At 43.0% G+C, this 23614-nt stretch overlaps 1 protein-coding gene across 7 annotated transcripts; it reads right to left on the bottom strand.

The window, feature by feature from the left end:
- Positions 1-10770: 10770 nt before the first annotated feature.
- On the bottom strand, positions 10771-22720 carry LOC109452588 (uncharacterized). Of its 7 annotated transcripts, none has more exons than XM_019741644.2 (6): positions 22628-22720; positions 22209-22418; positions 19791-19889; positions 18783-18957; positions 16678-16779; positions 10771-13602 (listed from the first exon to the last, which is right to left on the bottom strand). In XM_019741644.2, exons 3-6 carry the CDS (start codon positions 19842-19844, stop codon positions 11717-11719), a joined length of 2217 nt encoding a protein of 738 aa, XP_019597203.2. In that variant the 5' UTR covers positions 19845-19889; positions 22209-22418; positions 22628-22720; the 3' UTR covers positions 10771-11716. The 7 variants fall into 7 exon arrangements, with proteins under 7 accessions (XP_019597203.2, XP_019597202.2, XP_019597205.2 ...); XM_019741643.2 differs by having other exon boundaries at positions 22209-22393; positions 22628-22695; XM_019741646.2 differs by having other exon boundaries at positions 18783-18909; positions 22209-22393; positions 22628-22695.
- Between the last annotated feature and the right edge of the window lie 894 nt (positions 22721-23614).

Genomic DNA, 23614 nt, shown 5'->3' with positions numbered 1-23614 from the left:
GTGTTGCTTCCTTCTCTCAGCCTGGTGCCACACACCTGGCTGGATGTTGGGCATAGAGTCCCTGCCTGCCAAGTGCTCACATTCTAGTGGGGGGGAGGGCTTATAATGTTGAAAAACATCCCCCAAGAGGGCAGTTAAGTCTGTTTTCCCAAAGTGGGCAGGGCATGGACCACAGAAGAACCACACAAAGCCTGTCCTCAAATACATCACCAAACCACTTTTCCATTCTAGTGCAATCCTAGTTAATTAAGGAGAAAGAGTGGACAGCATTGTGTTTACTCAAATTACAAAGATACTGCAGGCTTCAGGCTCAGGCAATAATTTTAGCTGGAATTTAATATTATTTGGTTCTCTTGGCATTTATTTTCACAGCTCCTCGCCCCCCCCCCTTTTTTTCTTTTACTGAAAAAAAGAGACTTGTTTCTTACTTATGGTAGTGGTAGAAAGTCCTCTTTAAAAATAAATTGATTTGGGGCCGACCTAGTGGCTCAGACAGTTGGAGCTCCGTGCTCCTAACGCCGAAGGCTGCTGGTTCGATTCCCACATGGGCCGGTGGGCTCTCAACCACAAGGTTGCCAGTTCAATTCCTTGACTCCCGCAAGAGATGGTGGGCTCTGCCCCCTGCAACTAGGATTGAACACTGCACCTTGAGTTGAACTGCTGCTGAGCTCCCAGATGACTCAATTGGTTGGAGTGAGTCCTCTTAACCACAAGGTTGCCAGTTCGACTCCCGCAAGGGATGGTGGGCTGCACCCCCTGCAACTAACAACGGCAACTGGACCTGGAGCTGAACTGTACCCTCCACAACTACGATTGAAAGGACAACCACTTGACTTGGAAAAAAAATAAAGTCCTCTTCCCCAATAAAATCTTAAAAATAAAAATTGATTTAAGTGAAAAAAAAACTTACTTAAAGGAAAATGCATGGTACACATCTGCCAAAAAGTTGATAGTGGTATGTAACTGAATAAGGTTTGGGTAACACTGAATTCACTAAAGCCTAGAACCCTGCCGATGGACTACTGTACCAGAATTATGCTTTGGCAACACTTGTCGAACCTCGGGCTGAACAGAACAAAGATTTATTTTGCTCATGCTACGTATCCACTGTGGGTTGGCTAGGGCTGTTGTATTCACCCGAGGGATCAGGGTGCAGCCCCACCAGTTGGAACATGTGGCCTTAGTTACCACAGTAGGAAAAGAGCTGGAGGCTACTGCAGTTTATCACTTCCTCAGCCAGGACGTGCTGTAGGTCACTTCCATTCATGTCCCCTTGGTCACAACTAGTCATGTTGGCCTAACTGCAGAATGACTGGGAAGTCTCCTCATCCAAGAGAGGAGAACTAGATACTGGTGGTCTCAGTGATAGCACCGTAGGTACTTGCTTGACTTTCTGATGATATTGGAAAGTGTTCATGCTATAATAAGTGATAAAAGCAGGAGATCAGCCTTTAGAAGCTTTCCAAATAGAAATAATTCTATGACTACAGAAAAAATTCACCAGAGTGTTTGAGTTAAATAAGTTTGTTCCTCAGTCTTTGTGGTATTTCTCAGGCATTCTGCGATGGACAGGTCACCATTTTATATTACAGAAGTAATGCACAATTACATTCTTTAGAAATAGTCCAGCAATATAAAAGTGTTCAGGACAAAAGTCTCTCTTCCACATCCACAGCAACACCCTGCAAGTAACTGCTTGCATCTAGTACATACTAACTTTCTGTCCTCTCTTACATGTGCAGATTCTGGTATTTGAAGTATTAGGGTGCTACAGAAGAGGTTTCTCAAAAGCCTCTAAATGCCTTTCTAAAGTCTTTGGAAAGTGCCAGTCCTGGTCTGGTTTGTTTGTTTGGTTTTCCTCTTATAGTTTAAGATTCCTTTGCCTTAGATGAGTGGTTTTCAAATTTTCTGCTTATAGAACTCTTTTAGTAGTGTTTTCTAAAGTGTCAGAGACACCAATGTTTTGGAAGACAACACTATATTTAAAATACCAACACACACTGAGTAAGTTACTCCCTTTTTATGTCTGTTGATGCTTCTGGTCACCTCAATGAGAAAGCACCTTTAACACCTTACATCTCATGTCTCTGGCTGGCAGAGCAGGACTTGACTTAGCACTTCGGGTGGACAATGCTATCCATCGAAAATGTGCAAACCATAGTATTTGTTGCATTACTCTTAACACCCATTCATGGCAAGTGATACTGGTTGTCCATTCACAGCTGTGTCCACAAGTTTTAAAGGGCATTGCTTGAAATAAATAGGAGAATCTTAGTGCAGGCACTTGGCATCTCAGGAGGATGCAAAAACCAAGGAGGTGGCATGTGGATGCCTAACGTTGAAAAGATACTGTTCTAAGAAATTATACCTAAGAACCCACTGTATAAAACAGATAAAAGTGGACACACTGTGGTCAAAGGGTTAAGGAAACTTGCCCCTGTTGACCTGTTGTTCAGTGTAAAAGTGCTAGAGCTAGGATTTGAACCTGAGCAGTCAGGCTCCAGACCTGGATACTTAACCACTGTGCTAAAGGCAAAGACTCCATTCTGCCCTTTAATAGATGGTGACCCTGGGCAAGTGCCATCACCCCATAAGCCTGTTTCCTCATAACACAGCAGTAACAAAAGTAGGGACTCCACTGGGAGGATGTAAGGATTAAATACGCGGGAAACGTTTAGAGCTGTTTCTGGCACCTAAAATGCATAAATACTAGCTGTTTCAGTACAATTAATACTTTTTAGTAGTTATTAGCATTAAGAGTAACACTACCCTTGGCTCATAATAAGCACTCAACACGTTTTATTATACATTTTATTTATTTTGTAAGATTAGCATATATAAACTTGGAACCCTAGCGCTTAACCTCTACTTTAGCACAGCACCTGGCAATTAATAAGTGACTGAAAAATGTACTAGTAAAGCAATAATAACAGATTTCTTATACTAAACATTTACTTCCTTAGAAAGTCAGCTTAGAAACAAACTGAGAAACTAAGCTGGTTCCGCACCATTCAATTCAGCCAACGAGTCTCCAAACCAAGAGCAAGAGATCAATGAACAACCCTGGACGAATCCCCACTGCTATCTGAGCCTCAGTTTCCCTACTGGACTTAAGGATTCTCAGAACGTAAGCGCGTTTCGCCCACTCCGGCTTCATTGGCTCAACCCACCCTCCCAAGCCCACTTCAGCCAATCCGCACACTAGCCCTGCTCATAGCCACGCCTCTACCACGCCCACCGCCCGGCCACTAATGTCGCCTCCGCCGGGCCTCAGGTGGCGAGCCAGCCACGTCCCTGCAGCCCCACGGCACGAGCTTCTCGCACCTCTCTAACCCCCCTAGGTGGCATAAGCCCCCGAGACCGCTCCAAGCTGCATTCGTGGCCAAAGATGGGGAGGATACGATGAATGTCATTAATACTCGGGTCCTCAATTACTTGGCAATTGCGTCGGCTTCCCACGAAGAGTTCGCTCCCCACACGTAATCCCCACCATAGCGGCGCCGATGCATCCGCAACCCGTCCCCTGCATACCTTTGCGCCTGCGCAGACTCCTGGATAAACTACATTTCCCAGATCCCTGCGGGATTTCGGCTCCTCTGGACGATCGTCCTTGGATACCTGATATCTGAAAGGCGGAAGGAACCCAGGAGTCCGCGGCAGTTTTCGCTTGGGGTGCACCGATCAAAGAAAGGCTTCTCCTGGCATCCGTAGGCGGAGCGGAGAAGAAGAATGCCACACAGTTCGTTTCTCTCGACAGGCTACATTCTGAAAACTAATCGTCGCCCGCATGCATCTCCTGGGCAACCGTTAACTCTGGAAACGAGTCTGTCTCCGTGGCAACTGTCCAAGCACTGGCGCAGGACAAGGGCCCCCCATTAGAGGAGCTTTTAAGTAGTAGAGATGCTCAACAAAACAGCGTGCTCTGCTCGTAAAACGTAGTGGAAAATGTGTTAGAACACAAGGAAGGGAGAAAAACTGGGCAGAGCAGGATTGAAAGAGTTGGTGTGAGGAAAGTTTCTCAGAGGAGGGATGTCTGAATAAGGCTTTGAGGGATGAATAGGAGGTCGCCTGGAAGAGAAAAGAAAAAAAAATACTGTCTTATCTATCTGGCCAAAATTTAAAACTGTATGACATACAGTCTTAACGAGGGTGTGGGGAAACTACCATTTTCCTACCATACAGGTGGCGATGGGAGGTAAACCAATCAGTTGGTGAGTATTTTCTGAGTTCTGTTACAGGCTGTGCTCTAGGCGCTGGGAATATAGTGGTGAAAGACACACATGGACAGGCAGAGAGCAAGCAGTAAATAAGAAACATAACAGGAAATTATGATAAATACTATGACGTAAACAGGCAAGGAGCTGAGATAGGAATGAAAGAGTAACTGTGATCAGGAAATATAATTATTTGACAACATAAATGTGAAATAACCATATAAATCTCAAGGGAATTGTGGAGAAATATTAATGTCTACAGCACCTGCAGATTTATACTTCCTAGTGTTTGCAAAAATTTGAATTGGGGTTTTCTTTTACTTTCCAGTGAAGGCATCCTGAGGTACTAGGATACGACAGGATGAATGCTTTGCCTTTGGTCCTTTTGGCTACTTGGGCTAGTAAATGATCTTTTTTGTTTGAGTTATTTTGAATTGTTTTTTGTTACTTCAAACCCAAAACATCTTTGTAATATAGTCTTATTCTCATTTAAAAGATAAAGAAACTAGATTAGATTGCAAGACAATGGCAATGGCAAGGTTTAAAATTAGGTTATTTTCTACTATTCCAATTATTCTATATTAGCATGTTAGTAATGGGGTGTGTGTGAGTCTTCTAGATGAGAATGGACTAAATGTGCCAAGAAACATACGTATGGTAGAATATACTAGGATGAGGGATTTAAAGATGTTAGTTTCTGGCTTTGAAGGTGGAGGAAGGGGACACAAACCAAGAAATGCAGGTGACCTCTAGAAACTGAAAATTCATACCATAAACCATTAAAAAATGCACATGGAATAAAAATTTAACACATAAAAATCATAAAAGTACTAGAATAAAAATATAGGAGATCTTTTCCATAATCCTGGGGGTGTGGAAGGCCCTTCTTAGTGGGATAGTAGGTCCAAGTACTATAAAAGAAAATACAGATAGATTTGAATAGCTAAACATTTAAAAATTCTGTATAGCAAAATACGCTGTAAACAAAACTGAAGAAGAAATAATAAAATGGGAGAAAATATTAGTAACATATATACCAAAGGGTTAATAATATGTGTAATATATAAAGACTTGCTCCTATAAATCAGTATGGAAAGGCAGCCCAATTAAAAATGGGCAAAATACATAAATAAGCAATTCTATGAAGACAAAACATCAATAACACCTAAAAAGATAATTAATCTCACTATGAATAGGACATTTTTACTTATTAGATTAGAAATCTTTAAAAAACAAGACCACTACTGAGTATTTGTGAAGGAAGTGGAGGAACAGAAAAATAGGCACTCATACACACTTCAGGAGTCATGTAAGTTGGTTCATCCATTTCTTCCTTTTTTAAAAAATTTTATGTATTTTTTATTAGTTTCATGTGTACAAAACACTGTAATAGTTAGACATTTATCATTTATACCCCTCACGAAGTGATAACCCTCCTTGCCCAATCTACTACCCCTCTGACATCGCATACAGCAATTACATTTCCACTGTCTCTATTCCCTATGCTCCACTTCTTGTGAATGTGTGTATATATATACATATGTAATTATAGTTGACATTCATTATTATTCAGCTTCAACTTCAGGTGTACAGTGCAGTGATCAGGCATCTACATCATCCCTGAAGTGGTCTCCCTAATAAAACAAGTGTCCATCGGATACCCTACACAATCTTTACAACATTATTAATTATATTCCCCAAACTGACTTTCATATCCCTGTGGCCATCTTGTGGTTACCGATTGTGCTTTTTAATCCTCTGACCTTCCCCCTTATCCCCATCCCCCCTCCCATCTAGCAACCCTCAGTTTTTCCTCTATGTCTCTGAGACTTTCTGATTAGTTTGTTCATTTATTATATTCTTTAGATTCCACATATAAGTGAGATCATATGGTATTTGTCTTTCTCTGTCTGATTTATTTCACTTAGCTTAATGTTCTCTAGGTCCATCCATATCATTGCAAATGGTAAAATTTCATTCTTCTTTATGGCTGCATAACACTCCATTGTATAAATGTACCACAGTTTCTTTTTTCTTTTTTTTCTTTTTAAACAGGACTTTATTGGGGAACAGTGTGTACTTCCAGGACTTTTTTCCAAGTCAAGTTGTTGTCCTTTCAATCTTAGTTGTGGAGGGGCACATTCAGCTTTAAGTTGTTGTCCTTTCAGTCTTAGTTGTGGAGGGCGCAGCTCAGCTTCAGGTCCAGTTGCCATTGCTAGTTGCAGGGGGCGCAGCCCACCATCCCTTGCGGGAGTCGAACCGGCAACCTTGTGGTTGAGAGGACGCGCTCCAACCAACTGAGCCATCTGGGAGCTCAGCGGCAGCTCAGCTCAAGGTGCCATGTTCAATCTTAGTTGCAGGGGACAGAGCCCACCATCCCTTGTGGGACTTGAGGAGTTGAACTGGAAGCCTTGTGGTTGAGAGCCCACTGGCCCATGTGGGAATCGAACCAGCAGCCTTAGGAGTTAGGAGCACAGAGCTCCAACAGCCTGAGCCACCGGGCTGGCCCATACCACAGTTTCTTAATCCAGTCGTCTACCATTGGACATTTCGCTTGTTTCCATGTCTTGGCTATTGTGAATATCGCTGCAATAAACATAGGAGTGCATAGATTTTTTCAAATTAGCATTTTGGAATTCTCTGGATAGATACTCGAGTGGAATTGCTGAGTCATAAGGTATTTCAATTTTCAAGTTTTTGAGATACCTCCATACTGTTTTCAATAGTGGCTGCACCAATCTGCATTCCCACCAACAGTGCAAGAGGGTACCTTTTTCTCTACTTCCTCGCCAGCACTTGTTGTTTGTTGATTTATTGATGATAGCCATTCTGACCGGAGTGAGGTGGTATCTCATTGTGGTTTTTATTTGCATTTCTCTAATGATTAGTGAGGTTGAGCATTTTTTCATATGTCTGTTTGCCATCTGTGTATCCTCTTTAGAAAAATTTCTCTTCATGTCCTCTGCCCATTTTTTAATTGGATTGTTTGTGGGGTTTTTTTTTTGAGTTTTGAGTTGTTTTGAGTTGACTGAGTTTTTTATAAATTTTGAATATTAATCCCTTATCAGATATATCATTGACAAATATCTTCTCCCATTCAGTAGGCCCCCTTTCCATTTTATTGATGGTTTCCTTAGCTGCAAAAAAGCTTTTTAGTTTGATTGAATCCCATATGCTTATTTTTTCTCTTACTTCCCTTGCTCAAGGGGATATATCAGTAAAAATATTACCCCGGGCAATGTCTGTATTTCTAACTTTCCTCCTATATTTTCTTCTAGGAGCTTTATGGTTTTTAGATCTTACATTTAAGTCTTTAATCCATTTTGAATTTATTCTTGTATATGGTATAAGGAGGTGGTCCAGCTTCATTTTTTTGCATGTGTCTGTCCAGGTTTCCCAGCACCATTTATTGAATAGACTGTCTTTACCCCACCATAAATTCTTGCTTCCATTGTTGTAGATTAAATGACCATATAAGCATGGACTCATTTCTGGGCTCTCTATTCTGTTCCCTTGATCTATGTGTCTGTTTTTATGCCAGTACCATGCTGGTTTGATTACTGTAGCCTTGTAGTATAATTTGATGTCAGGTATCATAACACCTCCCACTTTGTTCTTATTTCTCAAGATTGCCAAGGCTATCCGAGGTATTTTATGGTTCCATATAAATTTTAGGATTATAAGTTCTATTTCTGTGAAAAATGTCCTTGGTAGTTTGATAGGAATTGCATTGAATCTGTATATTGCCTTAGGTAGTATGGACATTTTAACGATATTAATTCTTCCTATCCATGAGCATGGTATGTGTTTCCATCTATTTGTATCTTCTTTAATTTCTCTCTTCAGTGTCTTATAATTTTCTGAGTACAGGTCTTTTACTTCTTTGGTTAAATTTATTCCTAGGTAGGTTCATCCTTTTTTTGAGTATTATTTAGCAATAACTATCAAAATTTTAAACATGGACACACATTGATCCTGCAAGTTTACTTCTAAGTATTCATCTTATGGAGATATTTTGCACAAATGTGTAATAAATGTCCAATGATGGAAAAGAAAATAGCAACCTAAATGTCCATTAATAGAGATCAGATAAATTAAAGAAACTCTAGTATGAAATACTATGCAGCTGTTAAAAATAAGGATACATATATATTACATTGTCATGGGGAAATATCCATATTATACCAAGTGAAAAAAAATCACTTCTAAAATCACGTGTGATAATGCCATATTTATTTGAATATATATATATATATATATATATATATATATATATATATACACACATATACATATATATACATATATTTTCCCCAGAATCCCCACAAAAGGAGAGGTTATATATATATATGTGTGTGTGTGTGTGTGTGTGTATACATATAGATCCAGTTTAATTAAAAAACCAGAGATTCATATTCACAGAAAAAAGTCTAGAATCTTTGGAATGAAGATTTATAGAGAGCCATAGCTTTCTTCATTTTTGTATTGTCTGAATTATTCACAATAAACAAGTATTTCTACAACAATTGAAAGAAGTCACAGAAAATTCGGAGAAATACTGTTCTTGAGTAAAGACTTAAACACCGTAATAGTTATCCACAGATGATGTTGGTGAAACACAGTTCCATCCATTGCCAGTCAGATTGCCAGTGATACAGTACTTCTGGAAAGCCTCTGGCCATGTGTGTGGGGACATTGAAACTTTGGGGAATATTGGGGAACAGTGTGTTTTTCCAGGACACATCAGCTCCATGTCAACTCATTTTCAATCTAGTTGTGGAGGGCACAGCTCACTGGCCCACGTGGGAATCAAATCAGAGACCTTGGTGTTATGAGCACTGTGTTCTAACCACTGTGCAAACCGGCTGCCCCAAAACTTTCTCCCTTGGACACCATGACCTCCCTGCCAGGATTTCACTTGGGAACTGGTCAGGTGCTCAGCCTAAGACTTCAGTAGAAGGGACATTTATAAAAGTCAAAAACTGAAAACCAGGGCCAGCCCGGTGGCTCAGGCGGTTAGAGCTCCATGCTCCTATCTCCGAAGGCTGCCAGTTTGATTCCCACATGGGCCAGTGGGCTCTCAACCACAAGGTTGCCAGTTCAATTCCTCGAGTCCCGCAAGGGATGGTGGGCTCTGCCCCCTGCAACTAAGATTAAACATGGCACCTTGAGCTGAGCTGCCTCCTGGATGGCTCAGTTGTTGGTTGGAGTGCGGGCTCTCAACCACAAGGTTGCCAGTTCAATTCCTAGAGTCCCGCAAGGGATGGTGGGCTGCGGCCCCTGCAACTAGCAATGGCAACTGGACCTGGAGCTGAGCTGTGCCCTCCACATCTAAGACTGAAAGGACAACTTGAAGCTGAATGACACCCTGTAAAGTCCTGTTACCCTTCCCCCCAACAAAATCTTTAAAAAAAAAACCACTGAAAACCAAAATGTCCAACAAGAGACTGGCTAATACATTGGTTGAATAAACATAAACTATACAAAGCCCCAAAAACATCTAGTTGTTAGAGGTTACTTAATGATGTAGCTATTTAATTATATGGGTAAATCATGATATTTAATAAGTTCTCATGATATAAAAGTTAAGTAAACATAGAAGTACACTCAACTGTATATTCAGTGTGCTCCAGATTTATTAAAGTATATATATTATATATTAAGTTTTAAACATAGTAAAAGTGTATTGAAATGTTAACTTATCTCTGGGTAGCATTGAACTTTGGATGAAATCTTCTGGATTTCTTGGGTCTTCTAAATTTTCTATAAGAAGTATGTACTGGTTTTTATGATAATAAACATTATTTTAAGAAGGAAATGTTATATGTGCAACATGGATAAACCTTATAGAAGTTCAGAGCATAGCTTCTGGAGCCTCATTACTTGGGCTTGAATCCAAATACCATGACGTCAGTTGTGAGACTTTGGCCACTTTAATCTCTCTGTGCCTCAGTGTCCTCATCTGTGAAATGGGACAATATAGCCCTGAACATGTAGGGGTGATGGAAGAATGAAAGGTGTTCATACATACTAAGGGCTTAGAACAGAACTTGGCACACAGTAAGTTACTGAAAGCACTAGCCATTTTATGTTTGACATGGGGAAAAAATTTCATGATTGATGTTCAGTGCTGGTAAAAATGTAGTAAAACTGTGATCCACACACCTCCTTGTGCCAGGTGGATTAGGTTCAGCCTCTTTGGAAAGCAATCTGAAACATGTTTCAGGAATCAGGAAAATGGTTAGAGACTCAATTCTGTTATTTCCCCTCTGGGAATTTACTTAGAGTAATAATCCACCCAAAAGGCCAGAGGAAGTGTGGAAATGCTCATTACAACATTACTCATAATTGAGAAAATTGGTGAACAACCTGTGTCAATCAGGGACTTAGAACAAAGCCAAAATGGGGCAATGGATTTGTAAATTATTCTACACCGATCAATGAAATATTATTAGCCCTAATAATGATGAGTACAAAGTGTAGGTGGTGAAAAAGGACAAAGTTCATGGTAAAATGAGGACAAAACAGGGAAGTCAAAATTGTTACTACACTCTGATTACAGTTAAATAAAATAACATTTATTTTAAAATGATATTTGGAAGGAAATAAGAAAAAAATCATAACAACATGATTTCTGAGGGTGGCCAAGTTGTAGGTGGGTATATGGCTTTTGTTTTTGATCCAGATTTTTCAAAGTTTAAAAATATAGATATGGAATGCAGAGTAAAACAAAACCAAAAAAAAAAATACATCCAAAAATGATTAGTGGGTGTCTCTGGGCTCTGGGATTATGGGGAACTGATATTTTAGTTCATAATTCTTTACACTTTCCAAATTATCCTTTACAATAAGCATGTGATTTTACTTAAAAATTTTGCTGTTATAAAAGTATGTATATTATTTTTATATTAGCAAAATACTATGTTTAAAAAATATGAGGAAAGAAAAACTTCCCTTTGGGCAAAAATAAAAAATAGTGCTTAATAGGGCAATTGCTTTGTAAAGCATATATCCTAGAAATGGAAAATAGAAAAAATAGGACATAAAAAATAGCTGTAAACATGTGAAACGTATTCAGTGTTTAAGCCAACTTGCAGATTTTTAGGTGAAATTTGTATCTTAAAGTTTTAAAAGGAAACTAAAATCATCTAGCACTTATGTTCAGCTACATGTATTTGAGACTTTTACTCTAAAGCGTTAATCTTTATGGTTATTTCTTTTTTCTTGAATTTTCAGGCTCCAAATTAAAGAATAATCAAAACACTTATAAAGCTCAGAGAGATCTTATTAAAGATCCCAGATATAGTTGCATCCCATTTAGATCACCACCTGGGGACACTGTAGGGTTGAAAAATAGGGGGGAAGTTGAGGTTTTAGGGAAAAGCTACTAAAATGATCAGAAGCTGTCCCAGCTGGTGATATAAACTGTACCATCCTCCTTCTAGGAACGGCTGAACCAAACCCAGTAGCAGAACCACCAATGCGTCACATTCTCAGACTTTCTAGTCAGCATGAGTTCTCTGATGATCAGCAAGCTGTGTGTTCCAAGCAAAGGCTTTCTCAAAATCATCACAGACGTAGGTGTTGTGTATGGTGTGAAGTCTCTGGTGTTGAGTCAGGTGTGAACTCCAGCTGAAATCCTCTCCGCATTCTTTATATGCATAGTGTCTGCCCCCTGTGTGAACTTTCTGGTGTTGAATGAGGTGTGAGATCTGGGTATAGGTTTTTCCACACTTGTTACATTTGTAGGGCTTCTCTCCAGTATGAATTCTCTGATGCTGAATAAGGTGGATGCTCTGGTTGAAGGCTTTTCCGCATTCCTTACAGGCGTAGGGTTTCTCACCAGTGTGAATCCTCCGATGCTGAGTGAGGGATGAGTTATGACTGAATGTTTTCCCACACTCCTTACACTTATAGGGCTTCTCGCCTGTGTGGATTTTCTGATGTTCGATAAGGTGGGTGCTCCGGCTAAAAGCTTTCCCACACTCACTGCACTCATAAGGTTTCTCTCCAGTGTGAATCCTCTGGTGTTGAATGAGGTGGGAAATCTGGGTATAGGCCTTCCTGCAAACGTTACACTCATAGGGCTTCTCCCCAGTGTGAATCCTCTGGTGGCGTGTCAGGGAAGAGTTCTGGCTGAAGGTTTTCCCACATTCATTACATTTGTAGGGCTTCTCGCCGGTGTGAATCGTTTGGTGTTGCGTAAAGGATGAGGTGTGACTGAAAGCCTTGCCACACTCATTACATATATAGGGCTTTTCCCCCATGTGAATGCTCTGGTGCCTCATGAGGTGGGAAATCTGAGTATAAGCCTTCCCGCACTCGTTACACTCATAGGGCTTCTCTCCAGTATGAATTCTCTGATGCTGAGTCAGGGAAGAACTGTGGCTGAAGGCCTTGCCACATGCAGAGCACTCGTAGGGTTTTTCTCCTGTGTGCACCCGCTGATGCTGGGTCAGGGATGAGCTGTGGCTGAAAGTTTTCCCACACTCGTTACATTTGTACGGTTTCTCTCCAGTGTGGATTGTCTGGTGCTGGGTCAGGGAGGAAGTGTGACAGAAAGCTTTACCACACTCACTGCATTTGTAGGGTTTCTCCCCTGTGTGGATTTTTTGGTGCCGGGTAAGGTGGGACACCTGTGAATAAAACTTCCCACACTGGTTGCATTTATAGGGTTTCTCCCCAGTATGGCATCGCTGGTGTTTAATGAGGGAGGAGCTCTGGGTGAAGGCCTTCCCACATTCCTTGCATTGGTATGGTTTCTCTCCAGTGTGGATCCTCTGATGCTCGGTCAGCGATGAGCTCTGAGTAAAGGTCTTGCCACATTCATTGCATGCATAGGGCTTCTCTCCTGTGTGAATGATGTGGTGCTGAATGAAATACGAGCTGTTGCTGAATGCCTTCCCGCAATCCTTACACTTGTAGGGTTTCTCTCCAGTGTGAATTCTCTGGTGCAGGATATAGTCCGAATGGTAAATAAAAGCTTTCCCACATTCCATGCAGTTAAATGGTTTGTTTTCTACGGAAGTCCTTTGGCGTTTCAAGCTCTTTCTTGGCCCATTCCACTTCCGAGGCCTCTCTCCCCCAGGTACTCTGTGCTTCCTGATGAAGGCTGAGGGCCGCCTGAAGCTTTTTCCAAGCTCATTACAGCCAAGGCCTCTCTCCCCGCAGCTGTTTTCCTTAGGAGAAGCAAAAAAACACCTCAAATGTCTCTCCTGCTTTCCCAGTTCCTCCAATGGATGGCCACACGTCTGCAATTCCCCCATCTTGGTATCTCCAAGCACTGCCCTTAAAATCCCCTCCATCTTTCCCATTGGGGAAGCTGTCTCTTCAGAAATAACCATTTTTGGCAGTGTCTCCTGAGTAGTTGCTGAGCTTGTCTCCAACTCTAGAAGAAATGGAAAATATGAATATCATCTGTTCCAGGACAAAGGAAGGTGATTATTTTGAACATTTAGGCATTGTAAAATTAAAAAGAAAAATTTCAAAATTTATGTTTCTATTTCAAAAGGCATATAAGGTAGATAGATTCATGTGACACAGAAGGATGGTCTCCATATATTTTAAAAACAAAAAGAACTGAGTTACAAAACAGTTTATGTGCACAGTGGTTTATTAGCCATAATATATAATACATTTTTACAAATCAATAAGAAAAAGAAAAAACATCTAATAAAAGAGTGAAGCAAGAATTTGAATAGACATTTTGCAGAAGAAAAACAAGTGGCTGATAAATATGTAAAAAGATGCTCAACATCAGTAATAGTCCAAAAATCAAATTACTCAGAGCCATTAGACACTTTTTATATTGAAAATTTAAAAATATCCAATGTTGGCAAATGAATTGTATGATAAGTGAATTTATAAGGGAATTTCACGGTCTACATTACATATTTGAAATGTTTTATTTATTTTAAATATTGAACAGTAATTTTTTTGCTAGGTGATCACAGTGAAAAGTAAATATTCTTCCTTCCTTTGCTTCTACACTGTAATTGGTGAATCCTTCTAGAGATTTTCTATATATTCATACGTGTGAACATGTATGTGTATATGTGTGGTGGGATGGAGGGTTTTTAATTTATTGTTTATTAATTTTTAAATTTTTTATTTATTTTAAGTGTGTTTTTCCAGGACCCATCAGCTCCAAGTCAAGTAGTTGTTTCAATCTAGTTGTGGAGGGCGCAGCTCACAGTGGCCCATGTGGGGATCAAACCAGCAACCTTGCTGTTAAGAGCACCGCACTCTAACCAATTGAGCTAACCAGCCGCCCCTATTGTTTATTTTTTATTGTGGTAAAATACTCATAACATAAAATGTACCATTTAAACCATTTTAAGTGTACAGTTCAGTTGCATAAGTATGTTCACACTTTGCAACTATCACCACTATCCATCTCCAAGACTTTTTCATTTTCCCAAACTGAAACTCTACCCATTAAACACTAACTCCCCATTTCTCTTCCCCCAGCCCCTGGCAACCACCATGCTACTTTGTCTCTATGAATTTTCCTACTTTAGGTACTTCATGTAAGTGAAATCATATAATATTTGTTCTTTTTATATCTGGCTTATTTCACTTAGCATAATGTCTTCAAGGTTCATCAATGTTGTTGTTATGTACTTTTGTAATTAAAAATACAGTAGATATATTGGGGTAAAAATACTTGAAGGAACCACATTAAAATATTAAATGTGGGGCCAGCCCGGTGGCTCAGGTAGTTGGAGCACTATGCTCCTAACACTGAGGTCACCGGTTCGATTCCCACATGGGTCAGTGAGCTGCGCCCTCTACAGCTAAGATTGTGAACAACGGCTCTCCCTCGAACTTGGGAGCCGTGAGCAGCCGTGGGCTGTTGCGTGCTGCCATGGGCTACCCTGTGCTCCGAGGAGCGGCCATGGGCTGCTGTGAACTGCTGTGAGCGGCCACCAAATGCCTCAGCTGGGGGGAGCAAGCGTAAGGCTCATAACACCAGCACACAAATAGACTGAACAACAACGGCTTGAACCGGAGTGGGGTGGAGGTAGAAAAAGGGGGAAAATATTAAATGTGAATTTTTTTTTGAAAGATAAGTAGGATTTTGAGATTTTCATTTCTTGTTTTATTCTTATTTAGATTTTCAAAGTTTCTATGATGAGCACATACAACTTTTATTTGATCAACAGATATCAATAAATATTAAATTTTTATGAGTTTAAAAGCATAATCTTGCCATTTGCAGATGATGAGCAGGAAACAAAACCATTTGGGATTTGTTGAAGGGAATTGATTTTTTTTGATGCTAGTAGATCTGTTCAGGGACACCCATTAATTGCTTAATTGTTATGTACCAACCACAGTACTGGGGTGGGTGACTATGCTCAACAGGACATCTGACCCTTGCCCTCAGAGAAGAGGGAGAGGCAGGCTTGTACTCAGACATTTTAGACATATCCTCCATGTCTCCTTAGCATCCCTGCCTTTGGAAAACCACTGCTCCCCTTTCCATGTAGTCTTGGTGAAGCTGTTTATCATAGTTTCCTCCACCCCGCACCTCATGAGATCCAGGCCTGGCCAATCAGAATACCCCCTCCTGCAGACCATAGTAATTGGTTCAAGATCCAAACAGAGCCAATCAGAGTCTTCCTTGAAATTATTATATGGTGTTGCTAGGCAGAACATAAGTTTGAGACTATGGGCAGCCATATTGACTGCCACGTGGAAAGGCCTGTAGACTGAAGCTAGAAACAGACAGAATCAACATATGGAGGGAAGAATTGAAGGAGAGAGAGAATGAACAAGTGAGACCCAATAACAACATTTACAGCTTTAGATCTATCTATGCCTAAAGTCTCAGACTGCAACACTTTCCACTTATATGGGTCAAAAAAATCTAATTTTGCTTAAGCTATTTTGATTCTTCATATGCAAAGGAGTTCTAACTAATACATCAGGTAATTACAATAATTGTAATACAATAATAATTATTATTATTGCAATAGGTGACATTTATTAAATGCTTAGTATGTATCAGGCTTGTTCTATTAACTAATTTACTCCTCAAAATAAATTCAGCACGGTGGACACTTTTCGTATCCCTACTATACGAAAAGACCCACTTCTAGGTCTTTACACAGGCATTCCTAACAAATGATAACAATGATAACCAGTGTAGCCAATTCGGACAGGGGGCAGGGGGTGACTGTGTACCAGGCACTGGGTTACACTCTGTGTGAATTCATTTCTTCCTCCCAAACCTAGGTACTATCACTGACTCCATTTTGCAGATGAGAAAATTGAGGCACAGAGCATCTAAATGACTTGCCCAGAGGTCACAGAGCCAGGAAGCAGTGGGGCTGAGATTTGAACCCAGAGCCCATGATGATGTCCTGTGTATTATGCTGCCTCATTCTTGAATGACCATCACTGGTCATGACAGATGGGGTAGCAAGACAGCTCGCACCTGCTGGACATCCTCACCCACCTGGACAGGTAACTCTCTGGGCTTCTCTCTTCTCCATCCTGGGCTCTTCACCTCGCTCCAGACGGGAGATCACGTCAGGTTTAGAACCAGGAAGCCCTGCCCCTGGGAAAGACAGACTTGGCCGTGGGTGCCATAGTCACAGGGAGGCCTCAGGCCCTGGGTCTGCAGGAGAGGTGCATACACTGGGTGCCTAATGATGAGGCACTTCAATGGTCAATGCAAGATTCATTTATTGAGTGCTACTACATTCCAGAGAGAGCCTGAGCCCCAAGGTTACTGTTTAAGGCTCTGACTCTGCTATTCAAGCTAAGTGCAAAATATACCGCATATCTCATATGGAGAAAAATAAAAATTATCTCATTAATAATTTTCATATCGATTATGATTTCAACATGTGCTGAAATGATCATATTTTGGATAGATGGGATGAAACAAAATACATTACTAAAATTAATTTCATCTGTTTCTTTTTATTTGTTTATGCCTGCTTTCTAATTTCTCTTTTCCTGTAGCATGGTGAACAGTGTCCTCCCAAAATTATGTCCACAGGAACCTCAGAATGTGACCTAATTTATAGGGGCTTTGCAGGTGTAATTAGTTAAGACGAGGTCCAACTGGATTAGGGAGGGCCCTAAGTCCAACGACTTGTGTCCTTTTAAGAGGAGAGACACACAGACACATAATGGAGGGGGAAGGGCCGTGTAAGTTGGAGGCAGAGGTTGGGGTGACGCAGGTACAAGAAACACCAGGATTGCCAGGAGCCTCGAGAAGCTGGAAGAGGCAGGAACAGATTCTCCCCTAGAGCCTTCAGAAGGAGCATGGACCTGCCCACACCTTGATTTTGCACTCTGGCTTCCAGAACTGTGAGACAATAAAGTTCTGCTGGTTTAAGGCACCAAGTTTGTGCTTATTTGTTACTGTAGCCCAAAGGAAGCTAACACATCTCCCTGCTGATTGTTCTGATGAGTAGACAAACATGCTAACAGCTCCCACCTTAAAGACATGCTTTCCTCTGACCGGAGAAGAGCGAGGGAGGGAGAGAATGGAAGGTGATGAAATGGAGGACACTGGCAGGGGCCAGGTCACATAAGGGTATGAAGGAGCTGGTAAAGGCAGCACCCAGGACTGGCCTGGTGACTGGCTGGGTAGGGGACTGTCCCTGAGATGGGTGAATCTGAGGAGGAATGGGTCTGGGGGCCATGGTGAGCTCAGTGGGGATAAGGAAAATGGGGGCCAGGACCTTCCCAGGAAGGTGGCTCTCAGGGAATATATTGTTTGTCCTGCAAAAGTATGTGAGTGAGGAGAGCTGAGGACAGAGCCTTCGCACCACCATAGCTGACAGGGAAAAGGAGAGACAGAGGAGCCAGAAAAAGGAAACGAGAAGTGAGAGATGTAGGGAGAAGGAAAGACAGAGCAGAGAGGAGGCTGGAGTGAGATCTGGGGCAGAGGGTGAGGCCTGAGCAGAACTGGTCTGTGAGACAGAGAGGAGGGGACATGCGGTGAGTCAGGGGGTGGGGGGGACAGGGCTGGACCTGATGGACTGTCAGGAAGGGGAAGGAGAAGGAGAGGATGGTGCCCGGGGGTCTGGTCTGGGGCCTGGGGGATGTGGGGCCAACCCAGATGGGTACCCGGAGTGGGAGAGCAGGTCATTGTGGAGCGTGGTGAATGTGAGGGGTCTTAAGGGGGTATGGGAGGGGGGTGAGTGGACAAGCGTGGGGCTCGGGAGGTACATTTGGGGAACAGCATTTATGTACTCTGGGGAAAAGACTCCAGGATGGAGCCTGTTGACAGGGGAGCACCTGGAGTCTCAGATTCCAGAACAGGCATTCCAGCGTGGAGCCTGAGGTCACCACATGGGGAGAGGGAAGCATGAACAGATGGTGGGCCACAGGCTGAAGATTCTGAGGGACAGACAGAAAACTCGAGGCCCTCAGGGATGTAGGACTGTAGAGAGGCCGGTGGAGAAAGAGATGAACAGAGGCCAGCTGGGAGGTACCGCTGAGGGTATCACATGACCCCAGTGACCGCCCACGCCCACGTTAAGCAGTGGGAGGGAAGAAGGGGGCATCATGCCTCTTCCTGAGAAGGCAGGGGTGGGCCCTTACCCAGTGAGAGAAGGTTCTGGTAGTTCTCCAGCATCACGTCCCGATACAGCTCCCTCTGGCCAGGCCCCAGCCAGCCCCACTCCTCCACAGTGAAGTCCACGGCCACATCCTTGAAGGTCACTGATTCCTGCAAGGGCCAATGTGACACAGTGGAGGGGCGTGTCCTTCCAGAACTCTGGGGTGGGAGAAGTCATGGGTCAAGAGCCTACCACTTGCTCGCTGGGCTGGAACATTCTGACTTGGCAGATTTAGGACAATTGAATCAATGGGCCCACAGGAATGTGAAAAGTCTAGGGCAACCGCTAGCCTGCAGGCGCCTCGTTAGAAAGTCTAACACGGGCCCCCTTTCCCATGACTCTTTACTGCCATCTGTTGGAAAATTGTTATAATATACCAATTATTTTAGTACATGACAGTTGACTGCCATCTGTGTGAAAATTGCCATAATAAAAACACCAGTGTAAATAAAATTAAAAAAAACACACACAAAAAAACAAAACACCAGTGTAGGAGGTATAAGATGCAAATCTTATACCTCAGATGCCACTGAGATGAGGCATCCTGTGCAGTGCCTACCCTACACATCTCTATGTGGCAATCATAAGAAACATTAAAATATATATATCAAGCCATTGAGTGAAAGAGCCACATACGAATTCCTAAGTTGCACTCCATCCCAGGCACCAACTCTGAGCCCAACCCCCATTCCTGTCTCCAAGGATAAGGCTCAGGGGTGAAACAAAATAAGCCACTGCCCATTTCACCTGCTAAACAAAAGGCTGCCAAGTGTTAGATAATTGATTTTCAGACCATGTCACAATGTTCCAGCTCAGAGCGTCCTGCCACCTCTCCCCCCCAACTTGCACCTGGCAGCCCCAGAGCTCCTCCCATTATAGCCTCTCTCCCAGTAATGGGAGGGGCAGAAGAGCTTCAGGCCACAGACAGAGATGGGGATGGCCCTCTGGGGTCCACAAAGTCATCTCGGGGCAGAGGGGAACCCAGCCTCACCTGGTCCTTAGCGGTTAGGGTCCTGGTGGCCATGGCTGGCTCCGTGGCATGCATCTCCAGGAGAAAAGACCAGACCTGAATCTGCAGAGCTGGAGGAGACTGGAGCAGAGAACGGGGGTCATTTCTGACCCAGAGAGACAGACAGACACTTTCCCAAAGAAGCCTCGTGACAGAGGGGCCCCTGAAGCAGGAGTAAAGGCTCAAGACAGGTTGCCTGAGGTCTCTGTTCTGTAACAACAACCACTAGCAATCAGGGAGTTCGGCTCACTGCACCCACACAACAGCTCTCAGAGAAGGAACTACAGTTATCCTCAGATGGGGAAATCAAGGCACAAGAGGCCAAGGCCCTTGCTCGAAGTCATAGGGATGTCAAGGGTTCACAGCAGGATTCAAACCCAGAGGTCTGGCTGCAGAGACAACCCATCTTTTGTTTTCTTATAATTGTTCTTATTGTGGTAAAGTACATATAACATAAAACATACCATTTTCACCATTTTAAAATGTACAATTCAGTGGCATTTGGTACATTCACAATGTTGGGCAACTGTCAGTTACCTCTATCTAGTTCCAGAACATTACCATCATCACTTTAAAAGGAAACCCTGTGCTGTTAGCCAATCACCACCCAATCTCCACGTCAGCCCCTGATAACCACTCATCTTTCTGTCTAAATGGATTTCCCTACTCTGGACATTTCATATAAATGGAATCATACAATATGTGGCCTTTTGTGTCTGTCTTCTTTCACTTCACATAACACGTTCAATGTCCATCCATGTTATAGCACATCTCAATGCTTCATTCCTTTTCACGGCTGAATAACATCCCACTATACGGATGGACCACATTTTGCAGAGCTCCTTCTATCTGTCTTACAAATCCTGCTTAAGGATCCTGGGTTCCTGCTAAAGATGTTGTTTAAAAAACAGTTCCATCTGCTGAAATAAAGTTTCAGTATCCCTGCCAAAGAGACGATGGTGTTGGGGTGGCCGGTTAGCTCAGTTGGTTAACACAGCGTAGTGCCAATAACACCAAGGTTGCTGGTTTGATGCCCACACAGGCCACTGTGAGCTGCACCCTCCTTAAAAAAAAACTTAAAAAAAAAAACGTTGGTATTCAGACTGTGGTCAGATGATTCGTTCATCAAACAGTCTCTGGGCCTCATGTGCGTGACAGGATCCATTTTGCCACCTGAAGATTGAGATGAGTGAGTTGTAGCTCCACCCACTGCCTGTGGAGGAGACAGGCCTGGGCACAGACCAGGTGAAGGGCTGAATAGTAGACCCAAAAGATATCTTTGGAATGAACTGTGATGTGATTAAGTTAAGCATCTTTAGGTGGGAAGATTATCCTGGATTATCTGGGTGGGCCCTGGCTTTGAAGCTGGAGGGAGGTCACACCTAAGGAATCTAAGTGGCTTCCAGAAGGTGGAAAAGGCAAGGAAACGGAATCTCTCCCCTGGAACTTCTTGGAGGGAGCAGGCTCTGCTGACAGCTTGACTTTAGCCCAGTGAAACCCATGTCAGACTTTTGACCTTCTGAACTGTAAGAGAATATATTTACGTTGTTTGAAGCCACTGAGTTTGTGGTAACTTGTTACAGCAGCAATGGGAAACTAATACAGTCCAGAAATAACGAAACTCAGAACCTCACATGTGTTTCCAGGGAAACAGCCAGCACATATACCCAACTAAGCAAGAACACACACACCTAAAGGCTGAAACTAGCTGGTGGAATTTTGAGGTGGAAAAACAGAACAGAGTCTTAACTCTCTCCCCACAGGTCACTTATCACAAAAAGAAGAGGGTAATTTAAGGATGTTGGAACCTGGCAGACACCACCTTAGCCAAGCGATCAAGGTTGACATGAGCAGTGATGGGCAAACCAAAATCATGGGCTCCTGATCTGATAAGAAGGACATAACATCACTTCTAAGTTATTCCTGCCAAAAGCGTGTAACCTAAATCTAACCATGAGGAAACACTGAGCAAATCCAAACTGAGGGACATTCCTGAAGTACAGAAGATCTGTAACCTTCATAATTGCCAAGATCACGAAGGTCAAAGAAAGACTGAAGAACTGTTCCAGGTGAAGAGACTAAAGAGACCTCACGACCAATGCACGGCATGATACCGGATTTTCTTCTGCCATTAAGGACATTGTTGGGACAAGAGCAAAATTTGAAGGAGACTTGTAGATTAGCTAATAGTATTGTATCCAGGTTAATTTCCTGATGTGATCATGGTGCTATGGTTTTGGAAGAAAATGACCTTGTGTTTAGAAAAAACACAAAAACACAGAGACTCTTGGGGGCGTGGAGTGCGCAGAGACCCAGAAAGAGAGAGGGAGGCAGAACGTGGTTGAGGTGCTGGTGGGGAGATCAGAGAGAAGAGACGCTCAGGATAAGGAGCATACAGACCGAAGGCGTGACTGTGCAGAGTACGCTGGCGTGTTCGGGTCAGACATCCCTGGGTGTGATCCTAGGTCAACCACTTATTAATATTGTGGCGGAGTCTCCCCAAGTCTGTTTCTTCACATTCGAAGCGAGGAAAGGTCCATTCTCCCTCCTAGGGAATCGCAGCGGTCCCGCGCTCGGCCAGGCTCCTGGCAAACAGCAGGTGCCCAATTCCTGCGCGCCGAGATTGTCCCAGTCGCGCAGATGGCAGGGGGGCTTTGAGGCCGCCTCGCGAATGACAGGAGGGGGCGGGGCACCGCCCACAGCGCCCTACCCCTTCCAACTCAGGCACGACTTGCGCCCGCCCCCTGAGCGCCCGCCTCCCTGCGTGGCCCGGCCCTCACCTACCGGCTCCCGCTCGGGTCTGCCAGGTTGGGACTCACCTGTGCGCCCACTTGGGTTGCGTAGGGCGGCCAGGCCTTCCCTCCCTCCGGCGGGCCGCGGAATGAGCCTGCGCAGTCAGAACTGTAGGTTCTGGTACTTTAAACGCGGCTTCGCAGCTTGACTACATTTTCCAGAAATCATTGCGGCTCGCGCTCCTCCAGGACTAAGGTCTCTGAGGACTGGGAATGCGGGGAAATGGAGTCTGGGAATAGAATCTGGGGCGAGGAAAAGAATGCTCTAATACACAGCTGCTTTGCGGTTGGAGGAAATACGGTATTTGGGAAATGTCTGGCTGTATTGGCACCGCGAATATCCCCAGTTTAGCCAGAGTCTTTTCACTGCCCTCCACTGGAGACAATGTCACAGTCTATTTAATCCATCTAATCCAAATTTCTCCTACCACACCCGAAGTCTGCAGGACACATAAAAGTTGAACCCCATCTATTAGGTTGATGCAAAAGTAACTGCGGTATTTGCAATTATTTTTAACCTTTTAAACCGCAATTACTTTTGCACCAACCTAATAAATTGATGGTGAATGAATTGAGTCTCTGTCACTTAATTACTCCATTTCCCTGGGCATCCACCTTCCTGTATGCCTCAGTTTCACCTCTCACCTCTTAAAGGGCAGTGTGGTAAAGGAAATAGACCCCTATGGAAGGAGCTAGGTGATGTATGTTCCGGAATGCAAGAACCGGTCAGTATTAGGCGATTATGTAATTCACCTATTGACATAAAAATAATACAATCATATGCATGACAAGGGTTTTGAGACATTCAGTAATCAGCCATTTCTATTTGAACTTATTAAGAATAAGGCCCAGGAGCTGCTGGATGCCTCAATTGGTTAGAGCGCGAGCTCTGAACAATAAGGTTGCCAGTTCGATTCCCACATGGGCCAGTGAACTGTGCCCTCCACAACTAGATTGGAGGACAATGATTTAGAGCTGATGGGCCCCAGAGAAACGCACTATTCCCCAGTATTA

This window comes from Rhinolophus sinicus, linkage group LG11 (genome assembly GCF_036562045.2).
Source record: "Rhinolophus sinicus isolate RSC01 linkage group LG11, ASM3656204v1, whole genome shotgun sequence".
NCBI classification, from domain to species: domain Eukaryota; kingdom Metazoa; phylum Chordata; class Mammalia; order Chiroptera; family Rhinolophidae; genus Rhinolophus; species Rhinolophus sinicus.
Note: the sequence above shows the minus strand (reverse complement) of the source record. Positions and strands in the feature narration are given on the sequence as shown.

What these genes read in the sequence shown, in the direction of transcription:
- LOC109452588 (XM_019741644.2), bottom strand. Translation starts at nt 19,844, where the DNA reads ATGCATGCCACGGAGCCAGCCATGGCCACCAGGACCCTAACCGCTAAG. An exon ending in CCAGAACCTTCTCTCACTGG is followed by an intron (nt 16,780 to 18,782) that starts GTAAGGGCCCAC and finishes TGTCTTTCCCAG; the next exon opens with GGGCAGGGCTTCCTGGTTCT. An exon ending in CCAGAGAGTTACCTGTCCAG is followed by an intron (nt 13,603 to 16,677) that starts GTGGGTGAGGAT and finishes CATTTCTTCTAG; the next exon opens with AGTTGGAGACAAGCTCAGCA.